This window comes from Vidua chalybeata, chromosome 18 (assembly GCF_026979565.1).
Source record: "Vidua chalybeata isolate OUT-0048 chromosome 18, bVidCha1 merged haplotype, whole genome shotgun sequence".
NCBI lineage: Eukaryota > Metazoa > Chordata > Aves > Passeriformes > Viduidae > Vidua > Vidua chalybeata.
In genome coordinates, this window is record NC_071547.1 from 8029883 (window position 1) to 8043885 (window position 14003).

Genomic DNA, 14003 nt, shown 5'->3' on the forward strand with positions numbered 1-14003 from the left:
GCCCAGGTGCTTAAAGACAACTCAGGCAGGCAAACACTGATCCCTGTGGGAAAGGAAGTCCCTTGCTGTTCCAAGAAAACCTTGCAAGCCCCAAGGTGCTGCTCATGTATAACAGCTTGTGGAAACTGGAGCCTGCTTTTGTTTAAATATAGGCATGGAGTTTATCTCTCCAAGCTGTAATGGTGGAATGTAAATATTTGAATTGATTTGTGAGTCATGTTGAATGTTATATATGAGATGGGCTGGAAGCAAATTGAGTAGAAATCCATTCATTTTGAGGTAGAAATTCACCTAAAACTGTTCTTATATTTAATTGATTATTGTATAAAGTTAAACAACAATCAAAAATGATGCAATATTTAAAATTGCTTTTATGCTTCATGATGTATTCTTTTTAAGATGGGACCTTCTTCTTGGGTTTCAGTTATCTTACATCGATCTTTTTGTTCCAAGCTTGTTTCATTATCAGTATTTCTTTAAGTACATAATGTATATTTGGGTTCTTTAAACAAATAAGCCCACAGGACATCTGGTATATCATAAGGTGTTCTGTTTTTAATGAACCTGGTTTGCCTTCTCCTGCAATGTGATTCTGGGAGCTTCAATAATTTAAGCTTATCTTTTTTTAGAAATTACTGCAAGAGGTCAGAATGTCTTAAAGCACACTGTGTTAGATTTTAGTGTTGCTGCTTAAATATCACATTTTGTTTTGGTGCATCATTACTGTTGGGAAACTCAGCACATCTCCAATTAGGAGCATGAGAAAGCTTCAGTCACTTTGAAGCAGAGACCTTGTGTCTTTTGGCTTGTTTAAACAGGAACTAACAACATAATCTGATAAAGACATGGACCTGGGGACGAAGGTGATTGCTATCAAATAATGCCTTCTTCATTATTTTGAGAAATTGAAGGAATGTGAAGAAAAACCCAGTATCTGTGCTCAATTTGTAAACCACAAGTAGTATGGAACAAGTCTTATAGCTTTAACCTGTTACAGTTATCCAGCACTGTAGATGGCATTCTCTTGATAGTGGTACCCTGGAGGAAAGAGCACCCTGGCAATGTGACTGCTTCATCTTTCTTTGCTTTTTTTTTTTTCTTAATTAGTAATTGGACATTGGGTACTGGGCAGATCATTGTGTATCATTAGTTACCTATGGAATAAGATCCCTTCCTGGATCACAGTTGAGCCATGTAGGAAACTTTGTTGTCCAGGGCTTCATGTATTACTGCTGCCTTTCCTGGGTGCAAAGTCCATACCCTCTTTAAACGTCACATATAAAATAATGCCCTGTGACCTGACAACTTTCACTGAGGTCTGTATTTTAACCATTATATGGATTATAACCATTCATGAAAATCTACTCAGTGCTTATTTGACTGAACCCCAAATTTATGCTAGGAAAAACCTAAAAATAAAATATTATCCTGCTATGTAAATATATGGATAGTTTGTGTTTGAATACGTGGTCGTCAATGCCAGTTCCCATTCATGTCATAAAATAGAGGAGAACTGAAAGTGGCTTGGAGTGACCTGAATGATCAGAAGTGTGACACCCTTTGTACAAGGAGCAGATGAGTAGAGTAGGACTCTTTGGGCAAGCAGTGGGGTCATTGGGCTGGGAACATCATGAACACAGTTGTGAGTGGCAGAAAAGGGATCAGTGTTGAGTGATTTCTGTTCACTGCCCTTCTGTAGAAGAATTGATTGTGTTAAAGTAACAAAGAGCTGGTACAGATCCATGGAGTAGGAGGTTCCTCACAGAGGCCATGGCTGAGCAGTGGATCTCTTTGTGTAGGGGTTATTGAATTACAGATCTGAGAAATGGCTGATTGAATTTATAGAACAAAGTCCATTGAGGGCCCCTGAGTCAAGAAGTCAGAACTGTAATTTCTTTGGAGTTGGAAGATTATCTTAGGAAGAAGCGTTGTGTGCTTACCATTGTACAGATCCTTAGGGAGTTACCTAGTGCTGGTTTCTGAGCACAGAGTACTGGGCTTGGTGGACATTTTCCCTGGTGTGGCTAATTTTAAGCTTTTATGGAGAATTTGTAGCTAAGTTACCTCTGGCTCTCTAAGCAAAGTAATTTGCTGGGTTTCTTCAACCCCATCAGTGGATCTGTGAAAAATCTTTGCCCAGGAGAAGGGAGAGAGCTGATGTTACTGCTCCTGTAGAGTTGTGCTCTTAAGGCAGAAATAGGAGAGGCTGTGGTAGTTTTAGGCATGTAGTAAAGGAAAGGAAAATTATATAATGTCAGTAATTTTTGCAAAGCAATGAGTGTAATGACAATTTTTTGGAATGTGTAGCATATCTGCTTTGCCTGAAGAGTAATGGTGGAGGTGGCTAGGTTGCTGTTCTTTCTGATTTGCTGAGAAAGTTTTCTCTTGGTGCGAATGATACAGAGGCAAAATGAGCCAGGTTATTAGAATTCAAAGGTCTTTGATAGCTGCCTTCCTACTCTCCCCTACACATCTAATGGCAAATACCAGAGTATATGAGCTCTTCTTGCCCATTGCCAAGACTTGATGCAAATTGAAAATGTCACCTCTTTCACATCTAATGTCTCCAGAATGGCCTTTTCAGTAAGTTTCACTGGGCTCAACTGTTTCAAATGATGCACTGGTTTAATATAAGGGAATTTCCACGTTTTGGAAAGGGTAAAATAAATGTTTGTTTCTTGTTTGTGCTTCTCTAAATATTCAGCTTAGCCCTGAATGTTGCATTTGAATTCATAGAATAAAAGCGAGAATCAGGCACAACAAGCTGAAGAAAAACCACAGCTCATGTGTGTCTCAGCTCATGTGTGCTATGTGGTCTGAAGGACTTGGAAGGAATGTGACTTGAGTGCCATCTTTCTGTGCTTAAGGTCTGCTTGGCTGCCTGTAAAAATTTTAAGGGAAGTCACATGTCAGAGTTGCAATAGAAATCCAAATAAAACAATCCTTAAAACAAGTCTACATAAAGGATACAAAAGTCAAAATGAAGCCAAATGTGTATCCCTCAAAAAGTAAGAAATAGTGGGTATTTGGATGAAGATTTTATTAGGAGTTTAGCATCAAGGTTTCAGTTGCTGCAGTTAGACATAAAAGTTGCTATTGGATAAGATCTCCAGGTTTTATCGTTTATGTCTTAACATCTCATGAAGATGTAGCACAAGATTGACACTCATGAGAAATTTATCAAGTAATAGAGGTGTGTGGGTACTGGTACTTTTGGCTGTTTGATATATTGCCGTATTTTGTAGTGGCATATATGTGATCTTGCTTGCAGAGGCATTCCAGTTTGAACGGCTTGGAAGCGCTGCCAGGAATTCTTTGGATGTGGAAATCGCATGCGCGTTCTTCCAGATAATCCTTGGTGGTAGCTCTGAGCATCACTGAAAGGCAGGAAGCTTGCTGCTCCCCTCTTCCTTTTCCTCTGCAAAGGTTAAAACAACTGTGAACATAGAGAGAGTGAATATGAGCCAGTGGGTGGAGCAGAACAGGTTGGAAGTAAGAGCTTTCTGGTTTCCAAAGCTGTTTCCCAGCTATGTTGTTACAGAGTTTTACATTCTAGTAAAATTATTGGCTTTCTTCTGAAAGATGTAGCATATGGAGAATTGAAGGATTTAAGAGTATGGTTAGTTCTCCTCTTTCTATATGGAAGCCATAAAATCAAAACTAGTCTTTGGGTAGAAGAGTTTCGTTAAGAGAATTGAAATTTGAGACAGGTAATTGTGTGACCAACAGATGCAGCCAGAGATTGGGAAGGATTTTAAAAAAATAGAAACCAAAAGAAGACTTGCTTCAGGTCATCAGCTAATGAACTGTAGAAACCTGGAAGAAATTCCATACTCAAATACAGTTTTGCCTTGTTGGCACTTGCTCTGTGGTATTACTTTGCTTTGAGGTATTTGGCATATCCTGCTGGATTAAGTGTCCCTGGTTATTGCTGGTTTTTGTGGCATGATAACTTCCATACAGGTTTTTAATAGGCTGCCATTTCTGTCAGCAAGCTGCTCTCAGCTCTTGTAGTCAGCTGTAATTCTTACAACTCGAGCCTTTAGAAGAAGAAAGTCTCTTGCCAGCAGAAGAGTTATGGTGATTCTGGTGTTACTGCATTCCCTTGAATGTAAAACAATTCAGTATGTTGCTGTTTGTTCTCTAATTCCAGGAAAGCCAATATTTTCAGTGGACATTCATCCAGATGGGACCAAGTTTGCAACAGGAGGACAAGGTAAGTCTGTGTACTGGTAGAAAGCAGAATTTTGGGTAATAATAATAATAATAATAATCTTGTGCCTTCAGAGCAATTGAGTTGGTTTGACCCTTTTAAAAAGACATCACTTTTATCTCTAAGAAACAGATAATTATGTAAGCTATGAAAATGTATTGGGAAGTGCTACTGCTCCTGCAGAAGGCAGGGTTACATGGTCTGATGTCCTCATCCCCTTGGATGTCATTGAGATAGTAGCTGCTATCAGTGATTGAGTCGTGGCCATATGGGCCAAATTTCCTTTTAATTTGAAGAGGAACTGGATGTGCAGTTGAGCTTTTTCAGTTGCTAAATAGTAGAGCTATTGGAACAGAAAAATCCAATCATAAAAATAGAAAAGCTTAAGAAATATATGGAAAAATATTATTTGGTTCACAATAGTGAATAATTTTATGTTGGCTACAATAATTGTAATTTAGTATTTGAATATGTATCTTTTCTCTTTTAAAATACAATTTTATTACAAATAGTTGTCCTTATAGTTGGTATAAGTTATGTACAGTATGACTTTTGTACACGGCTGTATAAATTTATCTTTAATAGCTTCAAGAAAAATAAAGCACTTCTGAATTGGTCTAATTACATCAAAGCAACGTCTGTATTCAGATGTTTCCAAAGTCCCCACTGCAGTAATGCCTACATTTTCACATCTGTTCTGGAACTGAGATTGATTTGAAAAGCTTTTTTGGATGTATTTAGAAGAGGGAGCTTTTTGGTCTCTTACAGGTCAGGATTCTGGCAAAGTTGTGATCTGGAATATGGCTCCTGTCCTGAAAGAGGAAGATGAAAAGAATGAAAATATCCCCAAGATGCTTTGTCAGATGGACAATCACTTAGGTAACAAAGTTGGTTGGTTGGGTTTTTTCATTGCTGACTATTGGTAATTTGCCAAAGCTGAAGGCTTGCATGTCTGTAATTACAAAAATAATGCCTGTCCAGTGGTGAAGAATCAATAAAACACAGCAGAGTGGTCTCATACTTTGGCTGTATACTTTTCAAGATATTCAGCAGAAAATGCTGTTAAAATGTGAGGAAATGTGCAGAGGACTATAGATACCTTTGGAAATCTCCTCCCTATAAGCTTTTATCAGCTGTGGCCATAAAGTATTTGACAATGCACATTCTGAGAAGCTGTAGAGCTCTGAAGGAAAGGACAGAAGTAAGTGAAAGATACATCATATGGAGTATATTGGTTATAGTTATAAATTATTACATTTGTTACATTATAAAAAATTGCATTTGGAATTAGTAGGGTCATCTGACAAGTTGTCCTTTTTTTTCTTCAAAATATATCTTTCCTTCTTAATCCCACTTCATACCTTCTTAAAACCTTCCTCTTAATCCCACTTCATTTACCGGAATAAGTTTCCTTCATTAGAGGACTATTCAACTTTCTCCCTTCAAACCTCTTTTGGTGAAGCTTTTTTAGATAAGGAATAGAGGTTTTTAAGTAAGAAATTCCTCAACTGCTACTGAAAGATAAGTACCAATTCATTTATCTAAAGCAGACAGAGTAACTGCTTTGAGTGGGAAAAACCCACTTAAATCCTAATTGTCTCCTGACAAGTTTTGCTTATTTGTAATATAAATCCTGTCTGCAGTCCAGAACCACTTATTCATATATTTCACCTTGCAAACTTTCTTTTCTCCATTTCAGCGTGTGTGAACTGTGTGCGATGGTCAAACAATGGCGTTTACTTGGCTTCGGGGGGAGATGACAAGCTGATTATGGTGTGGAAGCGAGCTGCGTAAGCATGTTTCTTCCTTCAGCTCTGTATTTCATTTCAAGGAGGTTACTCTGTGACATCTTAGTGCTTCCTCCCTGTGCTGCCCTTTGGTAAGCTCAGTGCTCCACCTGCTGTGGAAGGAGCTGAAAGCTGGGACACCACAGTGGTGTTGGAGATGTGGCCTGCTGTCCCTTGGGCTGGAGGGTGTCTGCCTGGGCAGTCTCTCTCCTCTGGAGGAGCTGAGACATTTTCTTCTGTCCTTGAAGAAAACTTCCTGGTGAGATTTGAAGAGTCACCTTAAATGTTACCATTTTATGCTATCTATAGAAATTCTACATTTTATTGAGGATAATTTTTTAATAATTGGAATTACTCTCTCTACAAAAATGCTTTTTTTTTCCCTTCTGTATCTTAGGAATAACTGACTATAAAATACAAGTGTACTGTGCAGCTGATTTTCTATTAAAAAAGTGAAGAGCTTGTGGTGGTTCTTCTTATAACTGTTTCTGTTTTAATTAGGTACATTGGACCTAGCACTGTGTTTGGTTCTAGTAGCAAACTTACTAATGTTGAGCAGTGGAGGTGTGTGTCGATTCTCAGAAGCCATTCAGGGGGTAAGTTTCAAGGTGTTGAATGAACATAATTTGCATGTATTTGGAAAAAAAATTGCTTTTCAGCATCACATTTTCTTGTTTGAAATATATATATTTGGTGGCAAGTCAGTAATTAATTTTAAGAGCAGCAATGAAAATTAAAAATACATAATTTTTAATGAAATGCAATTTTCATACAAGTAAATTCTGGCAAGTATGGTACGTGGGAGAAAAATTAACAACTAAGAAACTTACATTTTGCTATTTTCTTGCTTAAAAGTGAATCTGAATAAAGGAAGCTAAACTGTGTCTTTAAATGTTCATACTAGCAGTGAATAATCTGATTGGCAAAAGACCATGTTTTTGCGAACCAAAGAATATAAATGTTTTTTAGAAGAAAAATACCTAAAGAGCAATGCGAAAGTTGAATAAAAAATATTTTTAAATGCATTTTGCATCTGCTGACATGAGCTGTGATTAAAATCTAGATGGAAATCACTTTGATTACTCCACATGTATTGGAGCAAAGTTAAGTGCCTTGTAATAGATTCTGTTACTTTTTCATTCAAAACATGACAAAGTTCTTTTTGCAGGCATTAGTACTTCCTACAATCACTAAACATTGCATTCTTTCCTTTTTTTTTTTTCCTTGACCCCTGTTGAACATTGGAAGTTGGGGAGATTTACTCCCAATAAGTGTTGCTTTCTTACCTTCCACTATAGTGAGGTGGTAATCATGTCTCAGTGATAGCAAAATATTGCTACAGAGAACACAATTCTTTGTAAAAATTCTTTTTGATTTTCTGATTACCATCAATCTCTTAAATGGAAACTTCCTTTTCCCAAACAGATGTGATGGATGTAGCATGGTCTCCACATGATGCCTGGCTGGCATCCTGTAGTGTTGATAACACTGTTGTCATCTGGAATGCTGTCAAATTTCCAGGTGAGAGCTCTAAAGATGTGCCAGCATGTAAAGCTTTGTGACTAAGTCTTCCCTTCTTGGGTGTATTTCACTGACTCTTCAAATCTCTAGGAGGGATTGGGTTGTCTGTCTCTGTAGTGACACATCTGCAGTCTGGCAGGTCAGTCCTTCTTCCAGGTTTGGATGGCAATGAGCAGGGGATGCCACACTGCTGCAGACAGCAGCTGCTGATTTTACATGAAAGTCATGATTGCATGTGTTTGTTTACATGCCATTTATTTTAAGCTGGCTTCCAGTAGTGATACCAGAGTTTTTAGACTTTGAAGCTGATTGTGCACCCTCTCAGCCTCTCCTCCCACAGGCTGATAAGTGAGAGTGTGACTGAAAGTAGGTTACCAGGTCTGCCAGCTTTGTGTGTCTGTTGAGTCACAACTTTGACTTGGTTCACACTTGCTGCACAAAACTGGATTAGTTGAGATAATCTTTGGGTGTGGAGGAAAGGGTGAATGTTTAACTGAAATTCCAGTTCAAGTGCTGCTTTCCACAGCTTCAGAGTGCTACTCTGAAGTGCTGGGACTCTGCTGCTCTGACCCATCTTCTAAAGAGTTTTGGACCTCTTATTCCAGCCAGAATTCTCCTTACCTCTTCTTTTATATCAGTTTTTTCTTAAGTACAGGTTCCAATTTGGTTGATATGTTGTTTCTACACTAAAGGAGGTTATACTTAATATACACTGGTGCAAAAAGATGTTGTAAATTTTCTCAACACTCTGCCCTGAAGGAGATAGCGGTAACTACTTTCTATTCTCACTTTTTGTGTGCACAGAAATTCTTGCCACTCTGAAGGGGCATTCAGGCTTGGTGAAAGGGCTGACCTGGGATCCTGTTGGAAAATACATTGCCTCTCAGGCTGATGATCGAAGTTTAAAGGTGTGGCGGACCATGGACTGGCAGCTGGAAACCAGCATCACAAAACCCTTTGATGAGGTACTTCAGAATGTGTGACTGTTCAAAGTGAATTCCCTTAGAATGAATGAAAACTGGAAGAATAACTCTGGTTCTGCACAAACATGAATTAATTGAACAGTGCTGAATCAAATAAAGCTCTCAGATAGCAGCTACAAAAGAGGGACAAAAAATAATTATGTTCTCATAAAAATATGATTGACTAGAGACTCTTACTGTCATTTGTTATTGTGGAGATCAAAAGTTTACATGGGTTATGTAAACAATTAAGTAAACTTCTGAAAATGTAGTGGTTACTCTGGGGAAGTGTTTGCACACTGATCACAATAGTCTGACATTCTTCCCTATGCATCTTCTCTTGGCCACTATCAGAAATGAGGTAAGTACTTAGGAGGGATCTTTGGTCTGGCATCTTGGGGCTGTTAGGTGATGACTTTGATGAAGGGATCAAGTTCCTGGGGACAGAAGCTGGTGCTTGGTGAGTGGAGTGTTCTGCAGTGATCTGAAGGTATTACAATTAGTGCAGTTGCTCTTTGTAATAGACCTTGTCTGTTTCAACTCAGGTGGGAGCTGGTGTGGCAAGCTGAAGTCTCATCATTAGTGCTTGCTGTGTTGCAGTCCTGTTACTAACTAGGACTGTGATAAATAATGAGGAAACAGTGTCCAAAAGGATGTAACATTTGTCTTTCCTTTAGAAAAGTTCTCTGAGCTCCTTTCCCCCCATTTTGATAGGGTTTCTTAAGTTACACTACATAACCTGTGTAAACATGGCCAAATGCTGTGAATTGTGTCTGAGGTCATTCTTTTATATTCTCAGGATACTTTGTAATCATATTCCCTAAATGTGAAATTTAAATAGTCTGTCTTACAACCCCTTTGTTTGCCAGACACTTTTAAAGCTCTGGTATGTTTTTTTTTTTTTGTTTTTTTTTTTTGTTTTTTTTTTTTTTGTCAGTGTGGAGGGACAACTCATGTGTTGCGCCTTAGCTGGTCACCTGATGGTCACTATCTCGTTTCTGCTCATGCCATGAATAATTCTGGACCCACTGCTCAGATCATTGAGAGGGATGGATGGAAAACCAACATGGATTTTGTAGGGCACCGGAAGGCAGTTACAGTAGTGGTGAGTGAGTGGTAGTAATTTATCCCTGAAGTTAAAACCTGTTGCTTTTTGATAATTTTATGTATAAATGGGACAAGAGGTGAAGATGGGTGTCAAGATTAGTAAAACAAATGCATGGTGGTGATTTAAAAATGTCACCTTTACATGTTGGAAGCAATCAGGTGGCTGTTGTGATAAGAGAACTGGATGTAGATGAATGAGACAAAGGGGAATACAGGAGCATGTTAGGAATGTCAAACATCAGCTTTGTTGGCTGTTCAGTGACTTGATTAAAATGATTTAGGTTTCTAGTGGGTTTCTGATCCCTAGTAAAATTAATATTGTTTCCTTTCCTGTGAAGGCATTCAGAAAACCCCTTAAGAAAGCCTCTGCAGCTTTTGTCAGTGCTCTTATAGAGTCTGGTTCAGGACTTTACTTCTGTGAAATATTCTTTCACTCTTAAGTGGAAAATTTACTTAGAAAGCAGATCTTCTGCTGAAATGTAATTACTGTGATAAAATTTGGGAATCTTATTTGTCCAGAAATTCAATCCAAAAATCTTCAAAAAGAAACAAAAGAATGGGAGCTCCACCAAGTCAAGTTGTCCCTACTGCTGTTGTGCTGTCGGTAGCAAAGATCGATCTCTTTCTGTCTGGGTAAGTGGCTTCTTTGCTGCCTCTGAATTAACGTGCTCATTGGATAACTTGGGGGTTTAGCACAAAGGTCACATGTTCAGCATTAGGTCTTATATTTAGCTTCATGTTTAAGGGTTTTTTTGTCTCTGTTGTTAAAGGTTTAGCTGGGTGCTAAGGAAGTGGATTGGTGTTAGCTCATTTCTCTAAAGGCAAAAGCAGTTAGAAGCCAGTGGCAGAGTGTGCCCTGGGGGCACATCTCAAAGGGGAGCATCTGTTAGTGGATAAAATATTTTACCTCAGTTAATAAAAGCAACCATATTTTCTTCCTTTTACTTGTCTTCTGTTTTTGTAAAGGAAAGGGATGTGAAAGTGAACGAGCTTTTTAAGTATTCTTTCAAGTTTTTGATATCTAGTTTGGGTTTTACTTTAAAGTCTACACTAAAATTTATATTCTGGCTAAGAGAAGAGTAGATATTTTCACATTTTTAAATGCAACTGGAAAATACAGGGAATCAATTTAACTGATTTGTAAAGCTTTGTGATGAGAACTTGTGCCAAACACGCCGATTGCTAACTGCAATCTACTATTTATAGCTTCCAGTGTGATATTTATCCATCAATCTCTGGATGCATAGCTAAATCTGTTTCTGGTAATGGCTACCAGTGCATATCCATATCAAAGTATCACTCAGTATATTTTACTTTCTATTTATATTATGAAGATTTCATTTGGAGTGGCTGTTGAGGTTACAGAAGGTAGTACAGAGATGCAGTTATAGGTTGTCTTTGCCCTGAGGACCTTAATAAACACAGACCTATGGAAGCATAAATAACTACTGAAGATGACAGTGTCATTGCATCTGTGAACCTGTGAGCATAAAACTTCCTTGGCCATACCAACCTCTGCTTCATTTCAGCTGTGCTATATACTTAGAGATATTAAGTCCATTGGTGTGACATTAAAGAGCTTAGAATGTCTAATTTAGAGCAAGTTATTGGAGTTTTCATATTCAGTTCCTTATTACTAAGCTGGTTCTTAAGTGCAGAGGAATCCTCTTTAAGAGTAATTGTGAGTCAAATTCCCTTTGCTCTTGATAGGTTTCACTTTCTCAGACAAGTAGTCTGAGTGAGGACATGAAAACCTAATCTGTTTTCTGTCTTCTTGTGCTGGCATTTTGCAGCATCCTTATCTCAGTACAGCTTAGAATAGAAGCTGTCTTTTGCATCTGTGGAATTGCTTTTGGAGTGGCAGAGAGTGTTTTATGACTCTGGTGTAAAGGCAGAGTTGATTAAGAAATTCAGTCTGTGTTTCAGAAAGGAGAATTGAATGTCAGCTGTTCTTCTCCAGAGGTTTTCTGTCCCAGCAGTGGAACAGGTGACTTGTTGCTTCAGATGTACCACCAGGCATGCAGCTGTTACCTGGCCAGACCTTGTTTGGTGCATATTGGGAGGCTCTGGGAGAGTGTTCATGTGGTACTACCTATGGTAGTGTAAAATTTCTACATTTCTGAATGTTGTCTTGTTTTCTTAAGCTCACGTGTCTGAAGCGACCTTTAGTTGTCATACATGAGCTGTTTGACAAGTCAATCATGGACATCTCCTGGTAAGTTGTAAGTTCTGCTCTTTGTTGTGGAAACCAAAGCATTGTTATCAACTTTAGGTGTACTTATTAGCTGGAAATGCCTTGAAACAGTACAGATTGTGGTTGTTGGAACACAAGTAATTGGTTGCTGAAGGTTTTGTTTCTGCTGCAGCATCTTTGGTAGTAATAACAGCAACTAGCACATGGTCACTTAAGACTATTAACTGAACAAACAGTAATGTATTTAGAACAAGACACAGTAAAATAGCTGTGGAATGAGTTTCTACTTGTGATTCTCTGACATAGGTTGTCTTAAAATTCTATGACTTCCTTGCTTCTGAAACTTTCCCTTAACAGTTACAACAATCTCTTGGTGGGTTTATACTGTGAATTTTAAAGCTTACAACTGTGTAACTTCCAGGTTTCTATGTGCCATGTGGATTTTGCCATGAAGCTCAGTGAACCACAATAAAAAGCTTTCAAAACCAAACATTTTTCTTTCATTAACAGATTAAGGCTAGAAAGCCAGAAAGTGGAATATGAGAAGTGCTGCTATTGTTATAGTGCAATAGCTTTGGATAGTTTAGTTTTCCTGTAGTGTTTTTTATTTCTCCATCTGCAATTTGCACATTTTCATGGCATGAAGTCATTGGGAGTAATAGCTGGTTAACATTTTGCAGTTTCTGAGGAAATGGTTTTGTGGGGTATTTGAGAGACAAAGGATCATCAGGCAGCTTGTTATTTTATATCCTGTTTACAAATTGAAACGGATGGATAAAGCATCAATAATATGGAGTGTTCTCAGAAATGTGCTCCATTCTGAAAACAGACTGAGTAAATTCTGAGAAACCTGGTACTATTATACTGTTATATCTCTATAATTTCTGTCTTAGAATTTTAGACTTGGATCCATCAACGTAATATCTGCAAGTGATTATGTTTTCATGGAACAATTGCTTGGATCCAGAGGTCAATAGGAGCTCAGCAATTTTCTCTGCTAAGCAAACAGAAAACTTTCAACATGATTTTACTGTTTTCTAACTTGGAGTACTGTTGGTATACCTTGTTTCATGGTGCCGAGGCTGATTTCTCTGGATGTGATGTTATCAGGGCACCAGCTGCCACAAAAATAGGGGTTTCCAAATGCCCATAGCTGTGGTACTTGTAATGGATTTTTAATAACTTGGTTAGGACTTCAGAGTTGTGCCAGCTTTCCTTTCCTCTTCCCTTCTGTGTAACAATTAATCTGTAAGCCACTGTGTCACTGTCTCTGTGAGCTCTGTACTTAAAAGTGTCTGGGGTAGAAGTCAAAATTCAAGTATTTTTTCAAATGTGCAATAATAGGTTACATATGCAAGATTATAATTTTATTAAGATAGATAATTTCTCCTCTCTCTTTTTGCTAAGAAAACCTGACCTCCAGAAGAGGGTTGCTATGTATTCCCATGAATAAACACATGTGCAGTTTGCTTAAAAACCCAAATAATTGAACAGTAAAAAAGTCAAACCTGTATTCTTGCCTAGTACCAAGATTTTTGGCCTGCTTGTCAGCTGAGGGCCCATTTCCTCACCCACTTCCACTAGCACAACAATTTTGCTCATCTATTGAAGGAAATGCATTTATAATTTTCTCTCACTGTTCATTGTGAACACTACTCAGATTTACCCCTTCAGGAAAGTTTTCCTGGTGCTGCTCATGCCATGGGCAGGTGTCTTGTCCCAGTGCCACCATCCTTGTGTGCTCTGCAAAGGAGCATTGGCACAGGGACTCTGCTGCCTGTCATTCTGTCTCCTCACTGTCCCATTTCCTTGGTTCCATGAGTTATTGCTGTGGTAATAAATCTTAAGCTGAGATTTTTATTGAACAATCCATCAGATTTTATTGAACAGTCCATCATCTTTGCATGAATGAAAGAGATTAAAAACAAAGTTGGTCCTTTATTTCCCTCAGGACCCTTAATGGACTTGGTATCCTGGTATGTTCCATGGATGGATCAGTGGCATTTTTGGACTTTTCCCAGGATGAACTTGGGGATCCACTGAGCGAGGAGGAAAAGGTACAGTAAGCACTCAGAGAACCTTTGATCATATTTCAGGGATGTATTGATTCAATTAAAATACTGGCCTGTTTATAGAAGTATGTAGTAACTGATTTCCATATTATAGAAAATGTGTTGCTCTTGTCTGCTTTACAAATCATTAAAAAAGAGTAGTCAAGA

General features: G+C 38.2%; 1 protein-coding gene across 5 annotated transcripts in view; it reads left to right on the plus strand.

Annotated features, from left to right (window-relative positions):
• Positions 1–14003, plus strand: part of LOC128796981 (protein HIRA) — a 32197-nt gene that overhangs the window by 2841 nt on the left and 15353 nt on the right. For 4 of the 5 annotated variants that reach the window (XM_053959109.1, XM_053959110.1, XM_053959111.1 and 1 more), the window contains exons 2-11: positions 4154–4216; positions 4982–5092; positions 5913–6003; positions 6502–6596; positions 7426–7521; positions 8326–8486; positions 9421–9588; positions 10110–10223; positions 11735–11805; positions 13736–13841. In XM_053959109.1, coding sequence (XP_053815084.1) covers positions 4154–4216; positions 4982–5092; positions 5913–6003; positions 6502–6596; positions 7426–7521; positions 8326–8486; positions 9421–9588; positions 10110–10223; positions 11735–11805; positions 13736–13841 — 1076 coding nt within the window. The other variant, XM_053959113.1, reaches the window with a different exon arrangement.